The sequence below is a fragment of the Perca flavescens genome, chromosome 7, assembly GCF_004354835.1.
Source record: "Perca flavescens isolate YP-PL-M2 chromosome 7, PFLA_1.0, whole genome shotgun sequence".
Classification (NCBI taxonomy): domain Eukaryota; kingdom Metazoa; phylum Chordata; class Actinopteri; order Perciformes; family Percidae; genus Perca; species Perca flavescens.
Window position 1 is genome coordinate 35,518,014 of NC_041337.1, and position 24,314 is coordinate 35,542,327.

The 24,314-nt window shown below is 42.8% G+C and overlaps 1 protein-coding gene across 1 annotated transcript in view; it reads right to left on the minus strand.

Annotated features, from left to right (window-relative positions):
* hcfc1b (host cell factor C1b) overlaps positions 1 to 23,748 on the minus strand; it is a 46,519-nt gene extending 22,771 nt beyond the window's left edge. Inside the window, 14 exon segments of the mRNA XM_028583136.1 lie at positions 2,047 to 2,245; positions 4,181 to 4,294; positions 7,960 to 8,187; positions 8,878 to 9,012; positions 9,789 to 9,940; positions 12,511 to 12,795; positions 16,345 to 16,524; positions 17,191 to 17,297; positions 17,730 to 17,814; positions 17,903 to 18,105; positions 20,176 to 20,336; positions 21,514 to 21,662; positions 22,305 to 22,507; positions 23,689 to 23,748. Of these exon segments, the coding sequence (XP_028438937.1) occupies positions 2,047 to 2,245; positions 4,181 to 4,294; positions 7,960 to 8,187; positions 8,878 to 9,012; positions 9,789 to 9,940; positions 12,511 to 12,795; positions 16,345 to 16,524; positions 17,191 to 17,297; positions 17,730 to 17,814; positions 17,903 to 18,105; positions 20,176 to 20,336; positions 21,514 to 21,662; positions 22,305 to 22,507; positions 23,689 to 23,705 (2,218 nt within the window). The 5' untranslated portion in view covers positions 23,706 to 23,748.
* Between the last annotated feature and the right edge of the window lie 566 nt (positions 23,749 to 24,314).

A 24,314-nucleotide genomic window follows, 5' to 3' on the forward strand; every position in this document is an offset into this window, starting at 1 on the left:
AAAATGTGACCACTGACTGTCGGCTTCGTTGTTATTGTGTTATACTGTTTTATTATGTTTATTTTAACTATGTATTGTTGAATTTTATGTAAAGGCCCACTAGGGACTGAAATTGAGAATTAACTTCGGCTAAAATGTTGTAGTATGTAACATGAGCTTATGTAACATACTTGTCCCTATTCAAATAAACTTAAAAAGGAACACACCGACTTATTGGGACTTTAGCTTATTCACGGTTACCCCCAGAGTTAGACAAATCCATACATACTAGGGCTGCTCGATTATGGAAAAAATAATAATCACGATTATTTAACACGATTACTCATTAACATTTTAAGTGTTCTTGCAAAACAGAACATGGCAAAATAATAGTTTTTTCTTTTTCTTTAATTATGCTATTTTGGTGATCATTGGGAGCCAAAATCGAAATTCCATTAATTGCACAGCCCTAATAAATACCCTTCTCATCTCAGTGTGTGCTGTAACGCTGTCTGACGGCTCCAGCGGCATCAGGCCAGCACAGATCCTGCAGGTGAATGGTTCCAGTAATCCTACCGCTCCGAATAAGTGACAAAATAACACCAACATGTTCCTATTTACATGTTGTGATTTATAGAGTCACAGCGTGCACAAAAAACAACGTAACATGAGACACACCCATCTTCTAACCGTAAACAAACCGGGAACTATATTCTCAGGCGGAAGAATATAGTACTTGGGCGGAGTGATATGCTCGCAGCAAGCCTGTCTGAGAATATAGTTCCCGGTTTGTTTACTGTTAGAAGATGGCGGTGTCTCATGTTACCTTGTTTTTTGTACACGCTGTGACTCCACAAATCACAACATGTAAATAGGAACATGTTGGAGTTATTTTGTCACTTTTGTTACAATTGGGAGCAGTAGGCTAGTTGGAACCAGTTACCTGCAGGATCTGTGCTAGGCTAAGCTAATGCTGGAGCCATCAGACAGCGTTACAGCACGCATGGAGATGAGAAGGGTATGTATGGACTAGTCTAACTCTGGGGGTTACGGTGAATAAGATAAAGTCCCAATAAGTCGGCTTGTTCCTTTAAATAAATAATATGTGCGTTTGTTAGGGCTGGGCGATATGGACCAAAAGTCATATCCCGATATATTTTGGCTGAATATCGATATAAGATATATATCCCGATATTTTTTTCCGCAAAGTGAGAGCAGTTCAGTCCAAGTCAAAGCCAAATATGACATGTCACAAGTAGTTTCATAGAAACCGGCTATTTCGGTGAACAGTTGCAAAATCAAAGGAATAAATAATAAACAGGTTTCTTCAGGTTTGTTCATGATTAAATGCTCAGCTTTTCAAATAACAATATAATGTAAAACATAAATACTGTATAACAACAGGAGTACCTTTTTTTTTTTTTTTTTTTTTTTTTTTTTTTTTTAAATCAAAGCTCCATAAGGTGCACATTTAAATAAAAAAAATATCTTAAATAAAAAACCTATAAAAGGCCAATCCAAAATGAGTCAGCAACTTGCTTGGAGCAAGGATCAAATTTGAACTATATTGATATATGCGATATAGTCTAATTCCATATCTCTTTTAAAAATATATTGATATATTTTTTATATATATGTCGTTGGTAGGGCTGGGCGATATGGAGAAAATCAGACATCACCATATTCTTGACCAAATACCTGGATATCGATATTGCGGCGATATTCTAGGGTTGACAGTTGGTGCTTTAACAAAATATCTTCACACTTAGAGTTTTGATAAATAATCATCAGTAATGTGGATATAATGACTAAGTGGGTAAAGGCAAATAATAGTCTGATAAGTTCAGAAAATGACATCACTTTACTGTAATGCAGCCTTTACAACCAGGAGAAGACACTTATGTCATATCACAATATTCCGATATCCAAAATCTAAGACGATATCTAGTCTCATATCACGATATCGATATATCGCCCAGCCCTAGCGTGAGTGTGTGTGCATGTGTGTGTGTATGTGTGTGTGTGTATGTGTGTCTGCGTGTGTGTGTCTGTATCTCTGTGCCGTACCTGCCCCGCCCTGCAGCGCTGACATTGGGATGGTCTTGATGTAGGTGGTCCCCGGTTTGGAGGTTGCCGGGGCGACGCCCAGGATGGTGGGTTTGGCGGTTGTGGCTCCGGCCTGCGCGGTGCTGAGAACGGCCGTCTGTTTGCCGTCTGCTGAGGTCACCAACTTCAAGATGGTTCCTGCTGGGAGGCCGCCCTTTGCCTGATACCAAGAGGGGGTTTAAAGGGTACCGTATTTTCCGGACTATAAGTCGCATCAGTCAAAAAATGCGTCATGAAGAGGAAAAAACCTATATAAGTCGCACCGGACTATAAGTAGCATTTATTTAGAATTTCTTTTTTTCATCTGTCAACTACACAATAGCACACAGATCAACAGGCTGAATACGGTAGGTGTCCGGTATGTTAACGTAACACATTAACAGTTATTGAACTACACAATAGCACACAGAACAACTAGCTAGCAGGGCGTGGAGCATGGAGGTATTAAAAGACGTGGAGACGAAGCTGCACCGTGAACGAGCCCCTCCCGACTCCTTCCTCCTCCTCTGGCCATCTTTCAGCCCACGATTAGCCGATTAGCTTTCTTTGTTTTCTTCATTGCAGTAAGAGTCACCTTTTCTCCAGTCTCCCTCATAAGTTTCTCCCTCATTTCAAACTCTCTTTCTGCTGCTCGATTACCGTTTTCGGGGCTGCATATTTTACTACCTGCAGTTTGTCTCTTTTCTTTCTCAGTTGTCTTTAGGAGCAGCGTTCTAGTTGTCCCAAGCCTAGAGCGCCCTCTCGCGGCTGTAGACGGTAATGTTTTCAGTATGAATTAACATGTAAAAACATGTTAAATTATATATATTTTGATATATAAGTCGCACCTGACTATAAGTCGCAGGACCAGCCAAAGTAGTGCGACTTATAGTCTGGAAAATACGGTAATTCTGCCATATTTTGTTACCTATTTTCCCATGCATTGGTGTCTAAGTGTAGCCTGAATGCCAGCCCAACTTAGCCCCGCCCACAACATTTGAGGTTGGGAAGTTCAGGTCTGGACTTGACCTAACCAGAGCTGTTGGGACCAGATTGTCAGGGGGCGGGCTTTATATGATGATGGACAGATGATCAACAGTAACGTAATCAACCACGTCACCAAAGAGCGCTTGGGTTGAATACAATAACAACAAAGATGGCTGCCATCGCGTCTGTTATAGAAGATATCGACAGATAATTAATTTTAAAAAGAGGAACAGAGAACCGCGATCGAGGCATTCGTCGATCGGAAAGATGTTTTTGTCGTCCTTCCTACGGGATTCAAAAAGTTTAATTAATCAGCTACATGACAAACAGTGATTGGTTGTAGGTCTATCTGTTGCTCTGATTGGTTGTAGGTCTATCTGTTGCTCTGATTGGTTGTAGGTCTATCTGTTGCTCTGATTGGTTGTAGGTCTATCTGTTGCTCTGATTGGTTGTAGGTCTAGCTGTTGCTCTGATTGGTTGTAGGTCTATCTGTTGCTCTGATTGGTTGTAGGTCTATCTGTTGCTCTGATTGGTTGTAGGTCTATCTACTGCTCTAATTGGTTGTAGGTCTATCTGTTGCTCTGATTGGTTGTAGGTCTATCTACTGCTCTAATTGGCTGTAGGTCTAGCTGTTGCTCTGATTGGTTGTAGGTCTATCTACTGCTCTAATTGGCTGTAGGTCTATCTACTGCTCTAATTGGCTGTAGGTCTAGCTGTTGCTCTGATTGGTTGTAGGTCTATCTACTGCTCTAATTGGCTGTAGGTCTATCTACTGCTCTAATTGGTTGTAGGTCTATCTACTGCTCTAATTGGTTGTAGGTTTATCTGTTGCTCTGACTGTTTGTAGGTCTATCTGTTGCTCTGATTGGTTGTAGGTCTATCTGTTGCTCTGATTGGCTGTAGGTCTATCCAATTGAGTGCAGAGACATTTTCTTTCCTGGTTCGGTTTAAACATGCCCCATAATCACAGCCCAATGGAGCAGAATCAGACTCATATTCTGACTAGAATCTGAGTAGGACCATGTCAGGCTAGTCTAAGTGACTAATGTGAACCAAAATCTTTGAAACATTGGTAGCCAGTATTGAGCGAGATGCTGTAACCGGTTCCCCTTTAACCTGTAAGCAGTACCTGGAGGATCTGGGTGACTGGGCAGCTCCCAGCCTGAACAGTGAGCGCTCCACTCTGAACTGGTTTGGTGTGAACCACGGTCATCATCTTCCCCAGGTTACCAAGGTTACCGATCTGAAACATAATCAATAAAGTTTTCCCTCAGTGACTGGGGCAGGCAGTGATAGGGCTGGGCGATAAAAACGATAACGATATGAATCGCGATAGACACATAATCAATATCAATAGAAAATGCGGTCGATAAAACTTTCGATAACTTGTTTTTCTTCATCAGAAGAAACCAGAGGTTGTGAATCAAGTTTGGTTGCATGAACAAAGGCCCTCACTCTCTGGTAACCTAGCAACGTGGGGAGTGACACTCTAACAGCCAATCATGTAACAGTATCATGTTTGGTTGCGCCACATCTCTGTCTCGTGTTTTTCAATAACAGAACCGGCGTGGAGTGGAAAGTGAGTGCCGCAGCGAACGAGGAAATCGTGGATAAAACAGGAAAAGTCAGTATGGCATTTTTTGGGATTTTATAAGTCTGACCGTAGTCAGACCAACACTGCAGACCACCATGGAGAGGTACTCTGCATCAGCGCCTTACTAAACACTACAAGCAGCAGACCACCATGGAGAGGTACTCTGCATCAGCACCTTACTAAACACTACAAGCAGCAGACCACCATGGAGAGGTACTCTGCATCAGCGCCTTCCTAAACACTACAAGCAGCAGAACACCATGGAGAGGTACTCTGCATCAGCACCTTACTAAACACTACAAGCAGCAGACCACCATGGAGAGGTACTCTGCATCAGTGCCTTACTAAACACTACAAGCAGCAGACCACCATGGAGAGGTACTCTGCATCAGCGCCTTCCTAAACACTACAAGCAGCAGACCACCATGGAGAGGTACTCTGCATCAGCACCTTACTAAACACTACAAGCAGCAGACCACCATGGAGAGGTACTCTGCATCAGTGCCTTACTAAACACTACAAGCAGCAGACCACCATGGAGAGGTACTCTGCATCAGCGCCTTACTAAACACTACAAGCAGCAGACCACCATGGAGAGGTACTCTGCATCAGCACCTTACTAAACACTACAAGCAGCAGACCACCATGGAGAGGTACTCTGCATCAGCGCCTTACTAAACACTACAAGCAGCAGACCACCATGGAGAGGTACTCTGCATCAGCACCTTACTAAACACTACAAGCAGCAGACCACCATGGAGAGGTACTCTGCATCAGCGCCTTACTAAACACTACAAGCAGCAGACCACCATGGAGAGGTACTCTGCATCAGCGCCTTACTAAACACTACAAGCAGCAGACCACCATGGAGAGGTACTCTGCATCAGCGCCTTACTAAACACTACAAGCAGCAGACCACCATGGAGAGGTACTCTCCATCAGCACCTTACTAAACGCTACAAGCAGCAGACCACCATGGAGAGGTACTCTGCATCAGCGCCTTACTAAACACTACAAGCAGCAGACCACCATGGAGAGGTACTCTGCATCAGCACCTTACTAAACACTACAAGCAGCAGACCACCATGGAGAGGTACTCTGCATCAGTGCCTTACTAAACACTACAAGCAGCAGACCACCATGGAGAGGTACTCTGCATCAGTGCCTTACTAAACACTACAAGCAGCAGACCACCATGGAGAGGTACTCTGCATCAGCACCTTACTAAACACTACAAGCAGCAGACCACCATGGAGAGGTACTCTGCATCAGCACCTTACTAAACACTACAAGCAGCAGACCACCATGGAGAGGTACTCTGCATCAGCACCTTACTAAACACTACAAGCAGCAGACCACCATGGAGAGGTACTCTGCATCAGCACCTTACTAAACACTACAAGCAGCAGACCACCATGGAGAGGTACTCTGCATCAGCACCTTACTAAACACTACAAAGAAATAACGGAGGCAGACATGCGGAGCACTGTCCAGAAGCCAGGTTACCAACCTAGCACTAAACCTGCAGAAAATAGTTCCTTCTCAGGTTTCTTATATTTAACATTTTGCACTATTTTATGACACTTTATGAAGCATTTCTTACTTATTCTTTAATTTTGCACCTTAATGTTAAGAGATAATAGTTAAGTGTTCATTGTGATTTTAGACCGGTTTACATTTTAATTATTTGAGTGTTTTCCATGGTTGTGTTGACATTTCTGCTTTTATAACTGAGGGGATTATAATCAGAGCAGTGTTAAGTTTAAAATAAAAATGTTTAAATTTAATATATTTTTCTTCTGGTCCTTATTTTAAATAGGTCATAAAAATATCAATAATTATCGATATCGACCGATATGAAAAACTTATATCGTGATACAGTTTTCAACCATATCGCCCAGCCCTAGGCAGAGATAAGAGGAAGTATTCAGATCCTTAACATTGACATATATATAATGGACCAATAGACCCCGTTGCTCTGGACGGAGACTAGTGAAGGATATCAGAAGCACTTTTCCGGTGATCTCTTGCTTTACTGCGGGAGCAACCTGTCTGAAAGTGTGAAGTCTTCTGGTAGCTGTGCCGAGAGAAATCTCAATCATTCCCAATCTCACAGAGACGGAGAGTGTAGGTATATGTAAGGAGATAACATAGACACAGGCTAATTACTGATCACTAACATGCTAGTTAACATTAGTAATTAAACCTAAACAGCTAATGGAAGTCCAAACTGCCTGTGAGCTTCTCCTGTACTATACGGTAATTCCTCTACTGTGTGACAGTAAGTCTCGTGGTTATGACCCAATCGTTAGCCTATTGTTATAAAAGCATCTGCTACGGAGCCATAACGTGAGCTACAAGGTAATGGAGCCTTTTATACATTGTCGTGTTTCTTTAGAAATAAACAACCGACAAATAGAGTCTTTAAACGCTTCAGATGTGAAGTTATTCTCTGTCAAAGTGACGTAAAAAAAAAAAAATGGCGGTCAGTGTAATGCTAACAAGAGGTGATACCTTTGTAGCAACAAAATGGCGCCATCGGAGGTTCGAGTTCTGAAGCGAAGCTTACCCCCCTTGGATCTTTAACTTAAAGGAACACGCCGACTTATTGGGAATTTAGCTTATTCAACGTAACCCCCAGAGTTAGACTAGTCCATACATACCCTTCTCATCTCAGTGCGTGCTGTAACGCTGTCTGACGGTTCCAGCATTAGCTTAGCCTAGCACAGATCCTGCAGGTAACTGGTTCCAACTAGCCTAACTGCTCCGAATTGTGACAAAAGTGACAAAATAACACCAACATGTTCCTATTTACATGTTGTGATTTGTAGAGTCACAGCGTGTATAAAAAACAACGTAACGTGAGACACAGCCATCTTCTAACAGTAAACAAACCGGGAACTATATTCTCAGACAGGCTTGCTGCGAGCATATCACTCCGCCCAAGTACTATATTCTTCCGCCTGAGAATATAGTTCCCGGTTTGTTTACTGTTAGAAGATGGCTGTGTCTCATGTTACGTTGTTTTTTGTACACGCTGTGACTCTATAAATCACAACATGTAAATAGGAACATGTTGGAGTTATTTTGTCACTTATTCGGAGCGGTAGGATTACTGGAACCATTCACCTGCAGGATCTGTGCTGGCCTGATGCCGCTGGAGCCGTCAGACAGCGTTACAGCACGCATGGAGATGAGAAGGGTATGTATCGACTTGTCTTACTCTGGGGGTTACGGTGAATAAGCTAAATTCCCAGTAAGTCGGCGTATTCCTTTAAGTAAAAAGAAAAGTGCCAACAGGTGTCATCACTCACCAGAGTCCCGCCCCCACCCATGCTGAGCGGACTGTTGACGAGCGTGATGGTCTTTGTGACTCCGCCCACCATCGTGGTGACCACCTGAGCCTGCTGGGACACCGTCACCGTGCCCGACTTGTGCACCGTGATGATTGGCCGGCCGGGGGTCCCGGGGGTGGAGACCACAGAGGTCCCGCCCACCTGAGCGGCAGCGGTCTTCAGCATCCGAGTGGCTGGATTACTCACCTGAGACACACAGAGGAAAACAGGTGTGACTTAATGTCCCGCCCACAACGCTATCTGACTCTGTTACTGGTTGTTAATGTTGAAAGTTTCTCATTTATTAAAGAATTGCTTAAAGTGCTCATGTCACGCTTTTTGGCTTTCCTCCTTTCCTTTATTATGTTATATATCTTTTTTTGTGCATGTTATAGGTTTACAAAGTGAAAACTGCTTCTGACTGGCTAGTAGTCCTTACCTAGCTACTGAGCATGTGTGACTCACAACAAAGATGGAACAGAAGTGAGATGTCTCACTCTGTAGCTAAAACAAAGAGCTCAACACACAGGGTGAAAAGAGGAGCTGCAGCAATGTGCAGTACAACAAAAAATATGGTGTTTTTTGAAAATTAAACCATGTAAACCTATTCTGATACAACCTCTGAATACAATTATGAACTTGTAAATGAGCATCATATGAGCACTTTAAAGCATTTAAACAAAAGTTTGCGTTGGAATTTGTAACATTGCAACATCTGAATTCTGACTTACAGATTTTCATTTTCACTGTAAATGCCTATCGGTTCCAAACATCGGTTATATTAACTACTAATAATCGGTATCGGGCTTGAAAAAGCAGTACGGGTCGACCCCTAGCTTGTAGTATTGTAACTGGAGCAGCTGCTTTGAGCGACAGACTGCTGGATCCTGAACTCACAGCCATCGTCTTTACGAGGGTTGCTCCCGCGGGGACGTTCATCATGGTCGCCGTGGACGGGGGCATCTTCTGAGTCGCTGCCGCCGCCGCAGCCAGCGCCGCCATGCCGCTCATCTGAGGACTGCTTCCTATTGGCTGAGAGCAGACAGGAAACGGGAGGGAGGTAAGAAAGTGCTCAGAGTTGCTCAGTTGTTATGGAGTTTGATAAGTTATAAGATAAGATAAGAGCCAGCATATCTCCACCAGACTCCATGTAAATAATCAGGACTTTTAGCGTGTATAGAGCCAGCATATCTCCACCAGACTCCATGGAAATAATCAGGACTTTTAGCGTGTATAGAGCCAGCATATCTCCACCAGACTCCATGTAAATAATCAGGACTTTTAGCATGTATAGAGCCAGCATATCTCCACCAGACTCCATGTAAATAATCAGGACTTTTAGCGTGTATAGAGCCAGCATATCTCCACCAGACTCCATGTAAATAATCACTACTTTTAGCGTGTATAGAGCCAGCATATCTCCACCAGACTCCATGTAAATAATCAGGACTTTTAGCGTGTATAGTGTTGGAAAAATGCCATTAGTTACAAAAACATGGGAAAATATGGTCCAAGTTGAAAAACAAGTTACTCTTTAATGACAAGTGAGCTAACTCCATCCACTGAGGAAGGCCACGTCATACCAACATGTGCGTTTAAAACAGAGATGAGAATCATGAAGGTGGGCGCCTGGTTAGCTCACCTGGTAGAGCTGGCGCCCAATATATAGATGTTTATTCCTCAACGCAGTGGCCGGGGGATTCGACTCTGAATGCCATTCCCCCTCCTCTCTCCCCTTTCAAGTCTAAGCAGCGCTATCCAAATAAAGGCCTAAAATGCCCCAAAAACAATCACGAAGGTGTCTTTACCGTCCCCTGACCGGCCTGAGCAGGTACCACCATACGAACGCCGGCAGGAAGTGTCGTCAGGGCGACCTGGGGTTTGGGCGCGGCCTGTCTCACTGTGACGATGGAGGCCCCGCCTGCTGTTGCCCCCGGAGCTGCTGCCACCTTCAGGACCGCTGCAGAAACACAGGAAAGGGATTAGGGACATCCAGATCAACCCTGCACCACCATCTGTACCGCAGGTCCACGCACTGAGTTCAACAGTAAGGGTTGGTAGAGCGCCACACACAGTACAGGCCAAACGTTTGGACACACCTTCTCATTCAATGAGTTTCCTTTTTATTTTCATGACTATTTACATTGTAGATTCTCACTGAAGGCATCAAAACTATGAATGAACACATATGGAATTATGTACTTAACAAAAAAGTCTGAAATAACTGAAAACATGTCTTATATTTTAGATTCTTCAAAGTAGCCACCCTTTGCTTTTTTTATTAATAAGAGAAATAATTCCACTAATGAACCCTGACAAAGCACACCTGTGAAGGTAAAACCATTTCAGGTGACTACCTCATGAAGCTCATTGAGAGAACACCAAGGGTTTGCAGAGTTATCAAAAAAAGCAAAGGGTGGCTACTTTGAAGAATCTAAAATATAAGACATGTTTTCAGTTATTTCACACTTTTTTGTTAAGTACATAATTCCATATGTGTTCATTCATAGTTTTGATGCCTTCAGTGAGAATCTACAATGTAAATAGTCATGAAAATAAAAAGGAAACACATTGAATGAGAAGGTGTGTCCTGTACTGTAGGGTGTTAAAACATAATTATGCTTAGAACGGTTTTGCTTCAGTTTCTTTGTTAAACCTTTTGCAGCCGAACTGCTGTTGTAGTATTTCTGTTCTAATATTTCTGTTCTAGTATTCTAGTATTTGTGTTCTAGTATTTCGGTCTTTCACGTGTTAATCATAAGCTGAGGGACCTTGCAAAGAGCACAGGCTGTCTCCCTGAGGGCAGAAGGCATAATGTGGAGGAGATGCCGGGCCTGACCAGAGATAAGAAGAAAGCTACTGATTGCACGAACCGAATAAATAACTTGACTCCCAACTAACTTGACTCCCAACTAGAGCTGGGTGATATGGCAAAAATCAAATATCTACGATATTTTTGACAAAATACCTCAATGTCGACATTGTGGCGATACTGTAGTGTGTACACCTATAAGCTTTCCTAGCTTCCTTGGGGGACCCATTCACTCTACCCAACTGATCTTGTACCCCCAACTGTATTATTGTAAAGTTTGAAGTGGTATTGTGACTCTCACAATCAAACTAGTGTGACTATTGGTGCTTTCACAAAATATTAACACAATGAGATTTTTGATAAATAATCACCAATAATGTGGCTACACTGACTTAGTGGGTAAAGGCAAATAATAGAAAAGCTAGAACAGTCTGGTAAGTTCAGAAAAGTACATCACTTTACTGTAACGCAGCCTTTAAAACCAGGAAAAGACACTTCTATGTGTCATATCACGATATCAAAAATTTAAGACGATATCTAGTCTCCTATTTAATGTCGATATAATATTAATATATTGCCCAGCTCTACTCCCAACTCCTTTAAAAAGACACTGTTGTGAACAATCTTCACGGCATTTTCTGTACTTATGCTTTGAGTTTGGGAGCCCTGGCTTCATACCTTCAGCCTAGCTGTCAAAAAGCTGGGGGTTACTTCTGATTGCAAGATGAAATTTGATAAGCAAATCAGCAAATGTTATTAAAATGAGCTTTTTCCAGCTTCGTCTCCTGGCTAAAGTTAAGCTTTTTCTTAACAGGCACGATCTAGAAAAGGCGATTCATTCTTTTATTAGTTCAAGGCTGGATTCCTGTGATGCTCTTCATGTTGGTCTGAATCAAACCTCCATCTCACAACTTCCAACTTGTAGAAAATGCTGCTCACTTTTTAACAAATACATCTAGACGTGCACACATAACTCCCGTTCTCTACGCCCTACGTTGGCTCCCTGTGCGTTTTAGAATCGATTTTAAGATTTTAAGTTAGCAACATTGAACCCTGACGCATATGAGGTGGCAGTAGCTCAGTCGAACCGGTGGGTTGCTGGTTCAAGTCCCCATACAGACCAAAGTATGCCTTTCCATGGCCAGCTCCCTCCCTCTTACATCCCTCCATTAGTGCATGTAGAGGTACTGAGTAGGACTGGGAAAATAACCAGTTTGATTTAAAATCGAGTTGGTAGGTCAAATTGATTCAGATTTATAAAAAAAAAAAAAAATCGATTTTTAATCCAAATACAGTATAAATAATTTGGATGTTTAACAATCTTTGTTGCACACTGTACAGTGACTTTTCACTTAGAGAAAGGGTTTGCGTTTGCAATTTTGTTTATGTTGATGCACTTTAATTAAATACAATACATATATATTTTTAAAATATATTTACAGTTCGCAGTTATTTTGTTTTAAATCGAATTGAATCGTAAATAGAGTTTTTTATAAAAAAAATAAAATAGATTTTTTTTAGGGAAACAAATCGCCCAGCTCTAGTACTGAGCATGTGTGTGTGTGTGTAATTCAGGCCTGTTTTAATGTGTGTAACAATAACAACAGAGTGAAAACATTAATCCCACAAGCGGAAATTACAAAGTATAAATTATTATACTGTGTGTGTGTGTGTGTGTGTGTGTGTGTGTGTGTGTGTGTGTGTGTGTGTAAACCTACCTGGTGCTTTAGCGGCGGCTAAGGAGGCAGCGGGGGATTGGACCAGCGTGAGGCCGGACAGCGGGACACTTTGGTTGGCCGGTGCCGTGGCGACGGGGGCGGGGCACTTGGGCGCGGCCGCTGGGACAGGGTTGGGGGCGGGGCTAGAGGCGGGCGTGGTGGGAATGTCGTACTTCTGCAGCTGCAGCAGGTAGGTCTCGGCGGTCTGCGACGGTCCCCAGCTCACCTCCAGAGACGCCGTGTTGGCCCGGACCAGCTGCACCCGAGAGGGGGCGCAGGGGCGCTCTGAGGACACACACGTGGGACAGGGGTCAAGGGTCACGCTTCGGTTACACTCCACCGTGTAGGGCTGCCACCTCTTAGTCGATTAGTCGACTCATCGGTCGTTTTGGTCTTAGTCGACTAAGATTTCTTTAGTCCATTAGTCATTTTTTATGCTTATGCTTAATTACTTATTTCCAAGAAACTTCTGAGCACATTTATGGTAAACACCAGATTTAAAGTGGTGCTTTTGCAGGATTAATTGTGGAGAAACTCAGTTTTACAGATGGTTAATTAACTACATTTACATTGTGCTTTTCTAGTCTTAACCACCTCTCAAAGAGCACAGCTCTGTCGATTAAATCAACTAATCGATTAGTCGACAAAATCCTATAAGTGTTTTTCTTTAGTCGAGGATAGCCCTACCGGTGTGACACCGTGGCGTATGGCTAGGGCTGGGCATCGGTCAAAATCTTTCAATCCGGTGCCAATTTGGATACCTCAGTTTCGATGCCGGTTCCTAACGATACTTTTTTCGATACCATATGTTTTAAAATCCATTTCAACATCAACAAAAATACATTAAACTAGGGCTGCTCCCTCTTGGTGGATTAGTCGACTAATTGGTCTTTTTTGGTCTTAGTCAACTTAGATCTCTTTAGTCCATTAGTCATCTTTGATGCTTTTTTTCATGCTGAATGACTTATTTCCAAGAAATGTACGAGCACATCTCTGGTAAACACAAGAATTAAAGTGGTGCTTTTAGCACGACTCTTTGTGGAGAAACTCAGATTTACAGATCTGTCGATTAAATCAACTAATCGATTAGTTGATACGATTGAATGAGTGTTAGTCGACTCAGAATTTCTTCAATCGAGCACAGCCCTACATTAAACAAAGTTTTTTATTTTCCACCTTAATTGTGAATCAAAATTAAAGAAGTCTGGTAAAACTGCTTTATTAATAAAAGTGGCCTTGACTTACGATATGGAGTTAGAATCATGCCAAAACCTCACATACACACAAAACGTGTTTTACTCACGCCCAACGATTCACAAACAAACTCAGTGTGGTTTGCAAATACAAAACATCATTCACAAACTAATGCATTTTGTTCTGCAAATAAGAAACCTACCTATCAAACAAATACAGTATGTTTTACACATACAAAAACATATTTCTTCAATGACAAAAAATATCCTGCAAGTACAAACTAAAATCTTTCAAGTACAAAAAAGAAATCCTACAATTTGTTTTGTACTTGTAGGATTTTTTTTGTCATTGAAGAAATACGTTTTGTATGTGTAAAACAAACTGCATTTGTTTGATAGGTAGGTTTCTTAATTGCAGAACAAAATGCATTAGTTTGTGAATGATGTTTTGTATTTGCAAACCACACTGAGTTTGTTTGTGAATCGTTGGGCGTGAGTAAAACACGTTTTGTGTGTGTGTGTGTGTGTGTGAGGTTTCGGCACGATTCTAACTCCATATTACGAGCTCAGCCTGTCAGTCAGTCACCAGGGCAGAGAAACCTCCGTTGTGCCTGCTCGTCTAAGAGGAAGTGTAACGTCAACAGCACCTCGACCGCTTTCACCTCGCCATTAATATCATATATCAGAAAACGCTGTCTGCGTCAAGTTGTGAAAAACTGTAACCACACTTGAAAGCAATATTTGGCACCGAAAAGATAAATCATTTTTCTTTTTAAAAATAATCAAGATGCAATAAGCAAGACAAGAAGTAGTAGAGAAGAGTTAGCGAGCGGTAGTAAAAGGAAAGCAGAGTGCCTGACAACAGTAGTAAACACATTCAGGATCAACACTGACGTACCTCCAGACACAGGTGGAGGACTTATGGAGATAATCAAACATCACAATATTTTTGACCAAATACGTCGATGGCGATAATCCGGCGATATTGTAGGGTCGACTGCTGGTGCTTTCACGTGATAATCATCCTTTATAACCAAGGAAAAGACCACATATTCAAAGCCTAACTCTCGCCAAAATGCAACCTACGGGGTCTTTTTGTTGAATGGACCCAAGTCAAACTTTTGTTTAAAAGCGTAATTAGAACGGAAGCGCCACTTTTTAGATTGACCGTATTCTCGTTTTTCGGTCAAATGGGAGGCACTATAGCCTGACAAGCCAGACCCACATCCAGACTTTGAGGTCTGGGAACTCACCATTGACGGAGCTCGATCCGAGGGGCGGGATAATCGGTTGTCTTTCAAATTCCCTCCTCGCTAATAGGATAGCGCTACAACCAGGCAGAGCAACGAAGAAGGTAGCGGAGCTAGTTGATAGATTAAAATTTTGCCGTATCCGGTCGGCAAAACTCCGAACACATCTTCCTTTTTTAAGAATGACTTCTGTGCCGTTCTTTGTTCATTTCTCAAAGAAAAGCTGAACTCCAAGTCTTCCAGAAGTCCGCTGTTCCCAGCAGCAGCAGCCATAAGCCCCGCCCACCGACTCTATACACGATGTGATTGGCCTGACCAAAATTTGGTTTTTGCAGCTTGAAAGTCAACGCAGAGTGCCTAGACCCCCCCCTGGCTGCCAAATAAATTTGCTGCCACTAGGGGGAGTCTAGATTTCTAGGCTAGAGGCACTACTATGATCGCATCATACAGAGTTCATTCTTTTAATCGTATTAGACTTAAAAACTCCTTCATACATCAATCTATCCTATTGCTAAACCGGTTACATTAAACTCAGTGCAATATTTATTTCAGGGATATCCATCTCCAAGACTTTGTCTGTGTGTATGTTTATGTCATGTACTGTTATATATGTTTTCTCTGTTTCCTTATTTTGGAGTTTATGTCATCTGTGGTAATGTCTCATGTATGTTTGTTGGTGTTATTAATCTCATGAATGTTTGGATGTATGTGTATGTCCTCAATAGGATGTATGTGTATGTCCTCAATAGGATGTATGTGTATGTCCTCAATAGGATGTATGTGTATGTCATTCACTGTTTTTGGATGTATGTCTACTTGCTCATCATAAACAAGCTACCCAGGGATGTACAAACACTTTCAGCCTTTGGCTGACAATAAAGTTGTATCGTATCAAAATCACTAATTTTAAAACCCTAAGAAGGCTCGACACAACATGAGACTTTGCTCGCCATCTTGCCAGTCCAAGTGACAAAACAACGTTCCTGTTTCCATGTTGTGATGTGTGTATAGTGACAGCGTGTACAGATAACAAGGTCACATGACACACAGCCATCTTCTAACCGTATACATACTGGGAACTATATTCTCAGAAAGGCGAAGCACTGCTACTTCTGCTAAATGGGCGGAGGGATTTGCCCGCAGCACCTGAAAAGCTGCAGTAAGTTGTTACTTCCGAGTAAATCACTCTGCCCAAGAAGCAGTGCTTCGCCTTCTGAGAATATGAAGGTGACGTATGGCCTATCTAACTCTGGGGAATACGGTGAATAAGCTAAAGTCCCAAAAAGTCGGCGTGCTCCTTTAATTCAGAGACAATTAATTGCACAGCAAAATTAGGAATTGTTACAGCTCTAGTGGTGATGTCATTTGTTGACAGTAGCAGTAGCTCTCACCTGTCTCCAGGTACCACAGGTCCTTGCAGCACACCTGGTTGTTCCAGGCCTTTCTGTAGCCGTCTCTGCCGCTCCAGATGTAGAGTCTGGAGTTGATGGCCACGCTGCAGTGACCTGCTCGGGCTCTGGGGAGGTTCTCCTCCACGCTGTCCATCAGGACCGTCTCCCAACACATTGTGTCTACAGACAGACAGGTAGTCAGACAGACAGACAGACAGACAGGTATTTAGTCAGACAGACAAGCTGCAGTGTCATCCTCCTCCTGTCACTACTCTTTGATAAGTCAGGCTACATACACACTACTACGTTTTGGTTTAAACACACATATCTTCAGTCGGTCTTATCTGTTAGGGAGCTTACAGACCATTCAGTGACAGTTCCACCTCGTACTCGCTCCGAGATGATTAATCCCTGCTCTCGCTTTTCACCGTTGCTCTTGTTTCTCCAAAGTCTTTACTGTATTTTTAACTTCTACAGCCATAATTTGCATAATAGTAATTTAGCGTAACGTCAGACAGACAATCTGCTTCCTGTTTACACCGACAAATATATGCCCAGTGTGTGTGTGTGTGTGTGTGTGTGTGTGAACGGTCATGTGACATGTGTTGTCAGACGTGTTAACATGGACGCAGAATAGTTCTGCAACTGGAGCTGAAACTCTTGTGTGGACAGAGACCGATTTCTGTCTCAAAGCGCCGTTTAAAAATGAAAACGTAGTCGCGTAGATGTAGCCTGAGGGTGTTTGTGTGGACATTTATTAGTGTGTGTGTGTGTGTGTGTGTGTGTGTGTGTGTGTGTGTGTGTGTGTGTGTGTGTGTGTGTGTGTGTGTGTGTGTGTGTGTGTACCTAGGTTGAGACAGGCCAGTGTGTTGGTACACTTCCACTCCTTCTCGTGAGTCGCCACTTTGACATCATCCATCACCAGAGGAACCCAACCTCCAAACACATACATCCTGACAGACAGACAGTCAGACAGAGAGAGAGACAGAGAGAGAGAGAGACAGACGAGAGATTCCAGCATTAATGTCTAGGGCTGCCACCTCTTAGTGGATTAGTCGACTAATCGGTCGTTTTTGATCTTAGTCGATTAGTCATTTTTTATGCTTATTTATGCTTAATTACTTATTTCCAAGTAATTAAGGATTAAATGTGGAGAAACTCAGTTTTACAGATGGTTAATTAACTACATTTATTTTGTGCTTTTCTAGTCTTAACCACCTCTCAAAGCACACAGCTCTGTCAATTAAATCAACTAATCGATTAGTTGACAAAATCGTGTTAGTCGACTAAGAACTTCTTTAGTCGAGGACAGCCCTTTTAATGTCTGATTAAAAGATGCATCAACAACATGTTTGTGTGTGTGTAGTGTTTGTGTGCGGTATTACTTGTTGTTGATGGTGGTGGCAGAGTGCAGGCTGCGGGGGAGGGGCGCAGATCCATTAAGGTCCGGTTTACTCCACGTCAGGGAGTCTGTGACACCACCAGAGAACAGGAGCCATCAGGACACATGTCAGACTGCTAACTACTAGCCGCGTCTCACCTGTCGAACGCGTCTCACCTATGTGGAGCACCCACAGGTCTCCCAGCCGGCAGCCGCTCATCCCTCCGTAGATGATGAGTCTGTTGGCCGAGCGCCCGCTCGACGCCACGGCCGTGTGGCTCTCTCGGGGCGGCGGCGGCAGACCTGAGGTCTGCGGGATCTCCCAGCCGACCACGCTGGAGCCCGGCCGCAGCTCCAGACTGTACAGGTCGTTCAGATACCTGAGGGGGTGTAAGAAATAAAAAGAATCAGTCAAGCTGGCTATGCTTTATGAGGATACAAATCATAGTTGAATTATAGTTGTGTGTTTAGTGGAAGAGCACTGTGACAGCTTAGTCATGCAAAATGAGAAAAAGATACTGTTGTACTGTTGTACAGCAGCACTGTATGAATGTGGTCAGAGAGCAACAAGAGTGCAGCAACAAAGTTAATATCAGTTTGATATCAGTTTGACCATGAAAGTAAGTTACTCCTCAACCTGTGACAGGCAACAGCGGTGCATTGTTCTCTCTGACCATCAGCATAGCTAAAGTCTGCCTAACAGCTGATGAAGAGGGCGTGTGCCAAAAGACTGGGACCAGTCTGTGCACCAACCAGGGGAGGCTAAGTCTAAACCACGGTACTCCTCAAACTTTAAATAAACAAATCAAAATGCTCTTAGAGACTGATATATGAATTCATGTATAAGCCAGAAAATTCAGTCTGATGAGAGAAGCCTGTGTGCCTGCTCAACTCGGACCCGTGTACATGTTTATGCTCTTATGATTTTACTTAAATAAATACTTGTTAAACTTTTAAATCCTCTCCTTGCCAACTTAGTGGATTTTGAAACGCACAAGGGACAGGTAAAGAGAAGAGAAGGGCTGCTCTGAAACCGGAACAACACGTAGGCTACCCGTCTATAATCAAACCAGTATCGGGTCCGACAGCGGGAGTGGTTCAGGTACCTGAGGACAAGGGTTGGGTAAAGAAACCCGCTGACTAAACGACCGGTATCTACCGGATCGAACGTCAACGCAGATTTCGGTGCCACTTAAAATGTCTGCGCCGGCCTCTGGCGCTCCGAAACTGACGGTACAGGCAACAGAAGCATCGCTGCAAGGGATGCTAGTTAACAATACACTTGGCAGCAGGTAACGTTAGCCTAGCGTTAGCTAGCAGCTGGATTAAACACCGTTAAAATGCTGACAGCTAAACGGTGTAACGTGTGGCTGTATTTCACTAGAGAGGATCCCAGACACTGAGACGGCCAACATTCTGCAGCTAGAGTAACAGAGGACACTAGCTGCACTTTGAGAAACCATGGACACTGCCGGAGGAACAACAACAACAGGATGTACTGGTGCGTTCAATTGCACCTCGTAAATTCATGGTGCATTCAAGTGCACCTCAAGAAACTCGAGCTGTTGTTGTTGTTAAGCACCCTTGTGCCATCTGGAGGTACTTATTTTCGTCGTTTAACAACAACAGAGCATATGGCCTTAGCAAGAAACAAGCCGTTCTTTAATGTCGCCAACTGACCTTCTGTAGTAAATTCATCAGAACATTTTTTTTCTTTTCTTTTCTGAAGTCTCTTTTATATAGACCTTAGTGGTCCCCTAATACTGTATATGAAGTCTCTTTTATATAGACCTTAGTGGTCCTCTAATACTGTATCTGAAGTCTCTTTTATATAGACCTTAGTGGTCCTCTAATACTGTATCTGAAGTCTCTTTTATATTTTATATAGACCTTTTTATATAGTGGTCCCCTAATACTGTATCTGAAGTCTCTTTTTTATATAGTGGACCTTACTGTGGTCCCCTAATACTGTATATGAAGTCTCTTTTATATAGACCTTAGTGGTCCCCTAATACTGTATATGAAGTCTCTTTTATATAGACCTTAGTGGTCCCCTAATACTGTATCTGAAGTCTCTTTTTATATAGACCTTAGTGGTCCCCTAATACTGTATCTGTATCTGAAGTCTCTTTTATATAGACCTTAGTGGTCCCCTAATACTGTATCTGAAGTCTCTTTTATATAGACCTTAGTGGTCCCCTAATACTGTATCTGAAGTCTCTTTTTTATAGACCTTAGTGGTCCCCTAATACTGTATCTGAAGTCTCTTTTATATAGACCTTAGTGGTCCCCTAATACTGTATCTGAAGTCTCTTTTATATAGGCCTTAGTGGTCCCTAATACTACATCTGAAGTCTCTTTCCCTAAATTCAGCCTTGGTGCAGAATTAAAAAAAAAAAAAAAAAAAAAACGATTCCGAACCGTAGTGAGGATAGTCTGAGGTTTCCTACCTGGGGATGTTGTTCTTGGGGTCTTCACTGTCATTGGCCAGTCCTCCAAACAGGTAACAGCAACTGCCAATCAGAGAGAAGCTGTGTCCGAGGCGGGGGCAAGGGGGCGGGCCGTTCTTTGGCGCCTTGGCCTTCAGACGTTTCCACTCCCAACGACTCGCCTGAAGGACACGCAAATAGTGAATCGGCAGCCCCCAGATGTTCCACACAGCCCCCCCGATTTCGTGATAACATCAGAACACTACCATCCATCAGAGATTTCAAAAAGCCATACAAACTGACTTGTTTCATGTATTGCCCAAGTCTTGTTTGCACTGTCTGTATTGTTGTTTTAAGTTGTGTCTGTATGTGTCTAGCCCACGCTGATGTCCTGTACAAATATTTCTGTCCTCATGTGTTGCTGCAGAACAGGAACCTGTTGGAAACCAGTTTTTGAACTGAGTCAGGCCCGTCTTTATTGTAACTTAATGTTACTTTTAACTTTCCTGCATAATAAATGAAATTAATGATGAATGAAATGTTCCCCCAGCCCCCAGATTTCCCCCCAGGGGTTTCCCCAGTAGGGATCGACCAATATGGATTTTTTTAGTGCCGATGCTGATTTTTTTCCCCCCATCAGCTTTAGCCGAAGACCGATACGGATGCCGATTTTCTTGAGCCGATATTTGCTTTTGCTCCCACAATTTACGTCATAAAAAACGTAAACCTCTGCCACACTGAATTTGTTTTCGGAATCTGCTCTGTCATTTCTTTAAAAGTAATAAACAAAAACACAGATCAGTGTCACTTCTGCAATCATCTTAACATTCATATCACCCAAATTATGTGTCCAGTGTGCATCATATGGACGGGTGCAGCATCTCCAGTAGGGCTGTCCTTGACTAAAGAAATTCTTAGTCGACTAACACTTTTACAATTTTGTCGACTAATTGATTAGTTGATTTAATTGACAGAGCTGTGCGCTTTGAGAGGTGGTTAAGACTAGAAAAGCACAATATAAATGTAGTTAATTAACCATCTGTAAAACTGAGTTTCTCCACAATTAATCCTGCAAAAGCACCACTTTAAATCTTGTGTTTACTATAAATGTGCTCAGGAGTTTATTGGAAATGAGTAATTAAGCATGAATAAGCATAAAAAATGACTAATCGACTAAAGAAATCTTAGTCGACTAAGACCAAAACGACCGATTAGTCGACTAAGAGGTGGCAGCCCTAGTCTCCAGCAACACAGAGTTGCCTGTGTGGACGCCTGTCTGTAAATAATGCCGGGAAAAATACTATCGGTGAACGCAGCAGCCGCGTATCGGCCGACGCCAGGCGGGTGTTTCTCACTGACCTGCAGCTCGTACAGGTCGCTGCTGTATTTGCCGTACTCCACCATCCCTCCGAACACCAGCAGCCTCGTCCCATCGCACGCAAAGCCGTACGCTGCGCAGCCGGGGGGGACGTCACCTCGCACCGCGGGGATGAACCACTGGTTGGTAGCTGCGGGGGGGACAAAACAACAAAACAAACCAAAAGTCATTTTGCCAGTTTGCATGTCAGTTTTCATGGTATTATATTTTTTTATTTACAGTTTTTAATGCCAGTTTTCAATGTCAGCTTTCATGGTTTAATTTTCAGTTTTCATGTCAAATTGTAATGTCAGTTTTAACGTTTGTTTTCAAGGCTATTTTAATGTTTTCATATCAGTTGTTTACATGTTAATGTTTCCGTGTCTCCATCTTTTTTTGCTGCAGCGCCAGAGGGGTGTGTCTCTGTGACGTCGCCATTGTTTTCAGTTAAAACGCGCCATTTCTCTCTGTTTCTGCCGGAGCCGCTCTGTTAGCTTAACAGCTAATCCTGTTAGCTTGCGGATACCTCGTTAGCTTCAACAAACAGGAGCTAAACTAGCACAGCTAGCTAAACTCCCTCTGTGGATTCCTAACAGCCAGCATCAGTTTTCAATCACACACACAATACAATATATAAATAAATGAAATTAGCACGTTAGCTTCCAGTTAGCATTAACAGAAGCTAAACGTAGCACAGCTAGCACTTCCTCATATAGCTTAACGTGAGATGTGCATATTGTCTACACGTTACGGTACTTTATAGAAGTTTAAAGAGTTAAATCGGTACCGGTACCTGTGTTGTAGACGTGCAGCTCATCCACGATCCCCTCGTTCCCTCCGCCGAACACCACCATTAGCTCCTTGATAGCCACGGCTCGGTGTCCGTGCCGGGGCCGCGGTACTGGCCCGGTCCAGCCCAGGATGCGCTTCCAGCGGGGGTTCAGCACCGCGGGTTCGGATGCCATGACGCTACTGGCACGGTCCGAGTCTCCCGGTCTTCAGTTAGGGTAAAAAAAACAATTAAAAATTAAGTCGAGAGTTGTGTGGAAAAGATTTAACGCTCCGGCTCGCTAACAGCGACTCAGGATTAGCATTGGCCTGCTAACTAGCTCCTGATGCTAACTAGCCGGCTGATTTGAACGGAAGCTACGTAACGTTAGTTAGCTCTTTCTAACGGAATCACGGTGCTTTCCTGCGGACAGGTTCAGTCTTGTAGAGCCGGTTATGGTTCTGCGGATCCCTCTCCGGTGATCCAGTCTGTGGTTCTAACAGGGACCAGTGTGGTGTTAACTAGCCCCGAGACTGCAGCAGGCAGTCCGCCATTTTAGCCCGGTGAACACTAATGCAAAAGTCGGTAGCTCCTCAAGCTAACAGAAACTAAAAGAAAACAGAAAGACGGCTGCGGGTGAATGTGCTGCACTGCCGCTCCATGCATCAGTGTGAGCCGGTACCGTGGAGGCTGAGAGCTGCTGTTAAATGTGAAGAGCAGACGGTCTGTGCGCCGGGCTGGGAGCCGCCATCTTGCTGCTAACGGCAACCAAACAACGCACAGAGAGAGAGGCTAGGTGGCTAACTGCTAACCGCTTACAGATCCACCGCAGGGTGTCAGTCAACACACTCACAGCGAACCGAATATGCCGAGACACTGAAATGACATTTTCAATTTAGAAATGTTGGGCCATTTAATCTTCCTTAACAGAAATATCGTAATTTTCATTCCACTACATTCATCTCACAGCTTTAGTTACTAGTTATAGGTCTACTTTACACATTAAGGTGTTTTCACACACACAAACACACACACACACACACACACAATCTGACAGCTTTAGTTACTAGTTACTTTACACATTAAGATGTTTGCACAGACACACACAAACACACATACACAATCTGACAGCTTTAGTTACTAGTTACTTTACACATCAAGATGTTTACACACACACACACCCTAGTTTTTAATTACAATGTTTAACCAATAGAACGGCCTACAAGTCCAGCTGAAATTTTAGCCGATTTAACGCAACTGTTGTTGATTGTTTCTAGTTTCTAAAATAACTAAAGTTCTAAGTTGCTAAGTACTTTTACTTTCAATAGGCCTACTTTCAGCGGTGGAATAAGTATTCAGATCCTTCAGTAAAAGTACTAATACCACACTGAAAAAAAAATACTCTTACAAATAAAAGTCCTGCATTGAAAATGTTACTCATGTAAAAGTCTCCAAGTCTCATCAGGAGAATTTAAAGTATTAAACCATTGTCGAAAGAGTAAATTATCTAAACAGTTGTGTGTTTAATGGTCTACACGCACACACACACGCACACACACACACGCGCGCGCACACACACACACACACACTCACACACACACACAGCTGTGTGTTTAATGGTCTCATCATCATCAGCTGGACGTGTAGTCATTATATTGTCAGCTAGTTTACTTTAGAATCAAACATCAGATTTTAAAAACTACATGTGTTCTGTGTGCAGGAATCTGAATGTGTAAAGTAACTAGTAACTAAAGTAACTAGTAACTAAAGTAACTAGTAACTAAAGCTGAAACAGATGAATGTTGCGGAGTAACTAAAGTAACTAGTAACTAAAGCTGAAACAGATGAATGTAGCAGAGTAACTAAAGTAACTAGTAACTAAAGTAACTAGTAACTAAAGCTGGAACAGATGAATGTAGCGGAGTAACTAAAGTAACTAGTAACTAAAGCTGGAACAGATGAATGTAGCGGAGTAACTAAAGTAACTAGTAACTAAAGTAACTAGTAACTAAAGCTGGAACAGATGAATGTAAT